Genomic DNA, 8,502 nt, shown 5'->3' on the forward strand with positions numbered 1-8,502 from the left:
TCCCCTCTCTTTCCTCCACCCCCCCACCAAATTCAAATCATTTTAAACACTGCACAATGGTGCTCACCTACCCGTATGTTGATGAGTAAACATTTTGCAATTATACTTCACTTTATTGCAGACTCGTTAAAGTCTGGCTAATTGTACTACATGGGACAGGATCAGTAATCAAATGGAAACTTTACTCCATCTCCTTGGAGCATAATTAGCTCCTTGTTTGCAAATTAACCCACTACAGTGAGTATTAAGGCATAAAGTGTTTGAGGAGGGGTAAAATACTGAGTAGCCACAGATAGTTACATTGAAAGTTGCTGTGAAGCTGCCTTCTTATTCAAAGCACTCGGAGAGCCCATTGCTCCTTTGATGGTTTTGTAAAGTTCATTTTAATCCCCAGTCTTCTTGGTATTGATTGAAGATTTCAACAGCTTTAATCTGAAGCATGGTGACACTGTCCTTCTGTACCCCCATCCCAATTAACTCTTTACACTCGAGGGGATGGAACTGATGCAAGATTTGATTTTAGACAAAACTATTGAAAAAGATGCAAGAATGGAACATCAAACACAGTTCACCCATCAGGGGTGCCTTCACAGTATTCAGCCCCTCCCACCCCAGTCAACCCCCAATTTTCTCTCCCCTCCTCTCCTGAAAGCCTGGACTCGAGTTAGGTCCCGGCATAGCACCTCAACCATCTAACCATTCTTTACATGCGAGCCTGGATAGCAAGTAGGCAGGTTATTTGACTGTGGAGGGCAGTACAGTGACCCCAACCTAGGGTCGCCCAGTGTCCAGATGGGTATACATTTGCATAGGGGTCCATGGGATAGCTGGAACGAGCAAGAACCCTCCTCGGATTTTTCTCCTCTGTAACAAAGGCTGCTGCTGCTAACTATAGCATCGCAAGCACAACTGTCCAAGAACAGTCAACTCCGCACCAATCAAATTAAAATCGGGTGAGCTTCTAGTCTGCCTGGCTTGGCACTACAGCCTTTAATCACTAGGTGAACTAGGGAGGGGTGGGGGTCGGGTCATCAAATCGTTATATTCTGGAATGAAACACTCAATATTGAGTGTTACTCTAAGTCTTTCCTATTCTGGAGGGTCAGTTAGAATTCAACAAACTCGCTCAAGCCTGTAACTCTAGATATATGTTTAACAGTGCTATCAGGTCCACCTATTCTCAACCGCTTTTGTATACATGCTAGAAACACATTATGGATTAAGAATTTACTTTAAGTCACTGATTTACAATATGTCCAGTGATATAAAACACAATAAGCAACAGTTTGAAAGGTGCATTGAGTGTTCAGTTTAACATAGGATTTTGCAGTGTGTAGACACTGGGGGTTCGATGGTTCAACCTACGCGTGCAACATAAATCTGGAGTTACACAGGCTGCACGTGTGCGTAATGTTCTAATGGACCTTCAAACAGCAGTGCCTCATACCAACGTTTAAGGTTTAGGTTTTGTTAAAAACAAAAAAGGTTAATTTATTTGGAATGTGGAATGTATAGCGAGTTAGCTCACAGATTAAGTTAATATTTTGCTAAATATAATCTGGGAATGCAATTCCACAAGCAGCCGATGGAATGCCCCTGATTCAAGGTAAAGGCCCAACTATGTTCCAGTCGATAATGAAATTTGACACGATGTAGATCAGCACAAGCAATTGGACTGAGGAACAAAATGATGCGATGCAAAATGATCGACAAAAAACAAAAACAAATCACACAAACTATTAAAGCAGTCCTAGCATTAAGGTCTGAGTGACACAGTAACCAATTCCTCAATGGGCATTTTACTTATTATTGCTTTCCTGCAGCTCGACATTGTGTGCCGATAGACTCAGGGAATCCGTGTGTTTTATACAAACGCTCCAGCAATTCATACTATTCAGATTTGATATTCACCCCTGCAAATTAAACAATTACAAAACTAACTTATTTCCGAACTTGAAATCTTTGGAGTTTTAAAAAAAATTATTGCATGAAAGAAAGTGCGGTAATTAACACGTCACTGATATTAACTGAGCGATTTAAATCTTTAGATTAGGACTCAAGTAAAACTTGCTGTGTACTGTGTTGGAGCTCTTTATGTGACACACTGAATTAAATAAATCTTTACCATAATTAATAAACCTCAAACTCATTATAACAAATTAGTTCAAATTAAACAAAAATGAGCCAAAATGCATGTGTGCCATTTTAGCAGGCAATAAAATAAAAATATTAAGACTATGATAAATAGGGTTGTGAATACCCACTGAAGTACTTTAGCCCCAAATGCTCCAGGGGTTGGGAGGAGAGGGGAGAGAGAGAGAGAGACAGGGGCAGGCCAAGCTACTCATAGCAGTTTCAGAGAAATTGATGCAGTAGCCATCACAGTCTGCAGTGACCCTCTAGTACCCAATACAGTCATAGTCAAACCTCAGATTCTATTTACAGGGAGGTCATTCTAATTCTTTCCTTATAACAGAACTTCAGCCAAGTTACTAGATGACATGTAAATCTGTCTTAAACAAAATCAGGTGTAGCTGGATTGCTCATCCAGTGAAGAGAAAAACTGCACTCCATGAACTTCCAATATACACCTGCAGCCATGAGCTGGAGGAAGAAAAACTTCAATGGAAATTTTTTTTAAAATAAATCTTCTAATTAAAGCCCATCCCTATTACACAGGGGGACATCATCTTGTACTCAGCTAGCGATGTTATAGTTACTGCCTGAAGAGACACTGGCTATTTTCTGTATCGACCTTGGGGGTGAATTTAAAGGGCCAGGTGCAGCTACAAGATGGCAGTCAGATTCTGGGGAACTCCGGGAGCTGAAGTCCCAACAATTACTGGAACCTGTGGCTAAAGGTTTCTGTCAGCACACTGAACAGATCTGCCAAGCAGCGATGGATGTCTGAGATAAATTTTTCTGTTGGGCTTAAAAGTGAAAGGAATTGCAGAAATTGTTTAGGGACCTCAACTGCTATTTTGCAAGAGGTAGCAAGTCTGGTTCAGCAATTTGTGGAATGTTCATTAGCGGCACAAATGGGAGAACTCTTTCAGCCTGAAATCAGACGTCCACTTGCCACTTCACTCTGGTGCCAATTCTGTCACACATGACCTGTGCTAGTATCAAGGCAGCTGGACTTACAATTCAACATTTATAACCTCCTCTACCTAAAATACAAGAGCAATGTTCATAGGCATGCAAATATCGAACATGTACGATTCCATGATGCATTAAAGCAAATATGAGCATTTCACAAACCAGATTCAAATGAAGGCCCATTTAATCTCATTCTTCCAGAATGCCAACTCCATGTTCTCATTGCAGGCATCGAAATCAGGAGAGTCAATGGCAGCAAAAATGGGCCACACTATCTAAATACACCCGAATACTGAGCCCATATTATGGCAGCATGTCAATAAAGAAAATGAAGGAGTGCCGAGTTTTGAATTAGATACACGCTTGGACCCTTCATTGAGAATCGGACCCAAATTTACAGTTTAAAGCAGAGGAAACATTTGAGATCCCCCACACCTCTCCCCTCGTTCCAAAAACAAAGCAAGTTGCTCAAAGGTAATCTGAAGTACAATTCATGCATTTGAGCGCTCTCCTCCCACATCCAGGACATCAGTCTGTAAGCGTGAAGTTAGCAACAAGTCAATTGAGAATTTCTAACTGAAGTTTTACTCTCCCAACTGGAATAGTGATCCAATTACTCATGTGTAAAACAAGGGCAAGTGAGCTGACTGATATTATGAGATATGGGAATACTCTATAAACAAGGATAAAGGACAGTGCATTTGGTCATATCTCAGTTCCATTAGTCACCTCTTCAGTCGTAAATGCTGATTAGGTGGAAGTTTTTTTTTTTTAAAAACAGATACTGAACATCACAACTCATGTTAGATAGAATCTTCTCTTGTCTGTTTTTACAACCAATGTTTCACGTTAAGTGAATTACACTGATTACTGGGAAGGGCTGCACTTCACAAACCTCAGACCCGACTGTGAAACCAAGTCACCCATGTGTTCCGTTCACAGCAACGGTAAAAGTGGGAAAATCAGAACAACACTTTCCTTTAAGAGCTAAGAATGTGTTTTTAAAATATTGTTTGTTCTCTAATCCAAATAGATAAATTGGGGTGGGGTTGGGGGGGGGCGGGGGGGTAGGGCTTGCCCACAACAAAGGACATCCTTCATAGCAACTCACCCTCTCTCTCCACCCCCGCACCCATTACGGAGGTGCCCAAATCAAGCATGGCAAAGCCCCCTGGAATCATAATGACCTCTGATGATTGGAAGTAAGCAAGGCTCACCAGAGGAACAACGGTAGCAGAGACGATGCCAACAGCAACATGCAGAGTTTGTGGGATAGATAACCCACTGGGAATTCATCGTCCTTTCATGGCATTTTCAAACTGGAATTTCATTTACATTTGGCAATAAATCCAAACTTAGATACATGACTGGAAAAAAAATTGGAATTGGTTCTGAAAGCCTTGGAGCTTGTGGACAATGGTTGAAGAAACTCTGAAACCATCAAGTCCAATTCGGCTGGCTTCCAATTAATAAACTGGCTTGTAACAGGGTTTCTCAAAGTTCTTCAAAGGAATGATACCTAGCGCAAGCCTCTGAGTCGGCCCTCATTGCCGACCCCTCCGTGCATTCCCTCCTGCTCTACGGACTTCAGGAGCTCCTTGACCCATTTCAGTTCTGCAGCCAGTGCATCGTAACCGGTTTCTAGCTTGGTGTACTTCCGCTTCAGGATGTTGGTGGACAGCATAGTGGATTTGACTTCATCCTGCGCCTGTTTCCTCAGGGCTTCTGTCTTACGCATCTCATTCTTAATGTGCCCGAGATCCTGACTGATGCTATCGTTCTCTTCCTTGTACCAAGACTCTTTCTCGTCATAAATGGAAACGAGTGCATCAATGTCCTCCTTGAAGGACTTTTTGTTTTTCACCAGCTCCTGAATGCTTTCTTCCACTGCATTGATTTCTTCGAGGACTTTTGAGAATCTCTCAAAGTTGACATAGGTATTGTTTGGAGGCATGCTCGAGTGCGACTTGATTGTGTATTCCTTGAGGCGTGTTGTCTTCAGTCTACGACGCTCTGGTTTCTTGCCATTATCCTCACGTCTCACATTCCTTCTCTTGATCACCTTTAGAGGGGTTGAGATATAAGGAATAAGATGTTATTCTATCTGCTTCAGCGTTAGACAAGATTTGTACTGCTGCAGGTAATGTACTCAACAGTACTGAAACTTACCCGGCATACACTGCATACCTTTATACTGGACTACTTAAATATTCTTCTGGCTTGCCTCCCATCTTTCTCCCCACATAAACTCCAGGTCATTCAAAACTGCTGCTCACATCTTAAGTCGCACCGAGTCCCTTTCAACCATCACCCCTGTACTCGTTGACATACATTGGCACCCAGTCCAACAACACTTCACTTTTATAATTCTCATCCTTATTTTCAAATCCCTTCAGGGCCTCCTCCAGCCCTACAAGCCTTTGAGATGTGTGTGTTCCTCCAATTCTGGCATCTTGCTCATCCCATATTTATATATACACTTCAGCTGACTAGTCCCCAAGCTCTGGAATTCACTCCCTAAACCTCTACCCCTCTCTCCTACTTTAATACACTCCTTAAAACCTACCTCTTTGACCTATCTTTTGGTCACCTGTCCGATATCTCCTTTTGTGGCTTGGGTCAAATTTTGATTAATAACAATCTTGAAGTATCTTGGGATTTGCTATGTTAAAAGGTGGTATATAAATGCAGTTTGTTGTTGTTGTACCTAACTGATACCACTGCATGGTGGAGCCTTTTTTTGGGAGCCACAAAATGGTGTTGTGGGGGAATCGCATTGCTTGAGCAAAGTTTGAGCACTTCACCACAGGCAGGGTGGGTGCATTAGCCCCATGTTGCTCACAAGCACCTTATGTTTGCTGCTTAATAAAAGCACAAGCAAGGGGGAATAGGCTGCCTGTCCCACAGACAATTTTGGCACATCTATGTTAAAAGGGGATAATTCGACTGTTGTAGGGTGTCAGCATAAAATAAAAAAGGTTACCTTAATCCATGGGTGTTCTAGACTGTCACCAATGGTCATTCTCTTCCTAAAAGGAAAGGAAAGGAATTAAATGGCAGAACAAGTATTGCTGGATCGTCAAGTCCCCACATTTATTTTTTCCTCCCCCATTTGTCTTTGCTCACTGGCTGTTTTCCTATCAGGGTTTCTCCCCCAGTCCGCTGGAGGGATCAGAGTTTACATGGGTGCTGCCAATGTCAACCCCTTCATCGGCCAGCACGTCGTTTGATTCTGTCCAGCTGAACAGGGCTGTCAAATTGTGCCTGAAGCCCAACTATTGGCAAAGCTCACAACTAATTAAGGTCGTGTAATGGAGGTGAATTTAACCAACCGACATCTCTGGACTCAAACTAAGCCAAGTGCTCAACTGCTTGAGCACCTGGTCTGCTCAGAGTTGGTGGGGACAAGTTTGGAGGGTGCGAGAAGCTGATAATATTTACTTCCCACTTTTGGACTACCGACACATCGCTCACAGACTAGAAGTGGGAGATAGGCAATTTTAAATAAAATTTTTAAAGAACTAAACCCTTAAAATAAACTCTTAATGGTAAACAAGTATTCCTTAAACCTCAGTACAGATGCATTTGATTCTTGTATCTTCCAACTAGTTAATTTGACAAAGGTAATTCTTACTTTGGGTCTTTCACCAGAAGCCTGCGGATGAAGTCCTTCGCCAGCTCACTGGTGTTACTGAAATATTCCTCATCAAAGTCGTAGTTCACAGCAGAAATGTTTGTTAATGTTTCTTGTTTGGTTTCACCAAGGAATGGAGAGGCACCGCTCAAACTGGTGATGGGCAAAATACATTTCTGTCACTACGTATTTACCAGCAACAAATATTCAACTGGCTGGTTCATTGGCAGAAAATACATTTTTAAGCGAAGGTGCAACTTTGGACTGTAATTAACTCAACTAATCTGAAAAAAGGGGGGGGGGGGAAATTTTTATTATTAATTGCTATTTTTGTAAGAAAAATGAATCTGGAATTACATTTGTCTAAAATTGTGTGATGTGATGCATATGCCACAGTTCAGCAATCAGCAGACATGGAGTATAGTACTGGTTGAACGAGCATTTTTAACATTTAGCTCACCTCTGCTCTCAAGGACTGAACAGAAGACAAATAGACATATCACTAACAACTTAATTCATACATTTGCTGATTCCAGGGACTGGAGTAGTAACGGGCCACTGCGATTGGCTTCAGCAGCCTTGGGCTAGGAAGGAGAGCAAAAATAAAACCAATTCCTGCTTGTGGCTGCCATCCAGTGGCTCCTGCTGGAAAGTGCTCGTATAGTGAAGTTGGGGTTGGACAGGAGTAAGCTTGGCTGTGACGCTACGAGAGAGACAGAGTGAGAGAGAGAGACAGAGAGAGAGACAGAGAGAGACAGAGAGAGAGACAGAGAGAGAGACAGAGAGAGAGACAGAGAGAGAGACAGAGAGAGAGACAGAGAGAGAGACAGAGAGAGAGACAGAGAGAGAGACAGAGAGAGAGACAGAGAGAGAGACAGAGAGAGAGACAGAGAGAGAGACAGAGAGAGAGACACAGAGAGAGACAGACACAGAGAGAGACACAGAGAGAGAGACACAGAGAGAGACACAGAGAGAGACACAGAGAGAGACACAGAGAGAGACACAGAGAGAGACACAGAGAGAGACACAGAGAGAGACACAGAGAGAGACACAGAGAGAGACACAGAGAGAGACACAGAGAGAGACACAGAGAGAGACACAGAGAGAGACACAGAGAGAGACACAGAGAGACAGACACAGAGACAGACACAGAGACAGACACAGAGACAGACACAGAGACAGACACAGAGACAGACACAGAGACAGACACAGAGAGAGACAGAGAGACAGAGAGAGAGACAGAGAGAGAGACAGAGAGAGAGACAGAGAGAGAGACAGAGAGAGACAGAGAGAGACAGAGAGAGACAGAGAGAGACAGAGAGAGACACAGAGAGAGAGACAGAGAGAGAGACAGAGAGAGACACAGAGAGAGAGACAGAGACAGACACAGAGACAGACACAGAGAGAGACACAGAGACAGAGACAGAGACACAGAGACAGAGACACAGAGACAGAGACACAGAGACAGAGACACAGAGACAGAGACACAGAGACAGAGACACAGAGACAGAGACACAGAGACAGAGACACAGAGACAGAGACACAGAGACAGAGACAGAGACACAGAGACAGAGACACAGAGACAGAGACACAGAGACAGAGACAGAGAGACAGAGACACAGAGACAGAGACACAGAGACAGAGACACAGAGACAGAGACACAGAGACAGAGACACAGAGACAGAGACACAGAGACAGAGACACAGAGACAGAGACACAGAGACAGAGACACAGAGACAGAGACAGGACACAGAGACAGAGACAGAGAC

General features: G+C 43.1%; 1 protein-coding gene across 3 annotated transcripts in view; it reads right to left on the reverse strand.

Moving 5' to 3' along the window:
- Window positions 1-507: 507 nt before the first annotated feature.
- dapk3 (death-associated protein kinase 3) overlaps window positions 508-8,502 on the reverse strand; it is a 33,627-nt gene continuing 25,632 nt past the window's right edge. The window contains exons 7-10 of one of the 3 annotated variants that reach the window (XR_011587604.1): window positions 6,734-6,886; window positions 6,083-6,128; window positions 4,317-5,161; window positions 508-529 (exon numbers count right to left, since the gene is read on the reverse strand). Coding sequence is in view for 2 of the 3 variants with exons in the window: in XM_070859982.1 (XP_070716083.1) it covers window positions 4,619-5,161; window positions 6,083-6,128; window positions 6,734-6,886 (742 nt within the window). In the remaining variant the exon portion in view is untranslated. Of the gene's footprint in view, window positions 530-629; window positions 5,162-6,082; window positions 6,129-6,733; window positions 6,887-8,502 lie in introns of those variants that run through there. The other 2 variants (XM_070859982.1, XM_070859983.1) reach the window with 2 other exon arrangements.

The sequence above is a fragment of the Pristiophorus japonicus genome, chromosome 18 (assembly GCF_044704955.1).
Source record: "Pristiophorus japonicus isolate sPriJap1 chromosome 18, sPriJap1.hap1, whole genome shotgun sequence".
Lineage (NCBI taxonomy): Eukaryota > Metazoa > Chordata > Chondrichthyes > Pristiophoridae > Pristiophorus > Pristiophorus japonicus.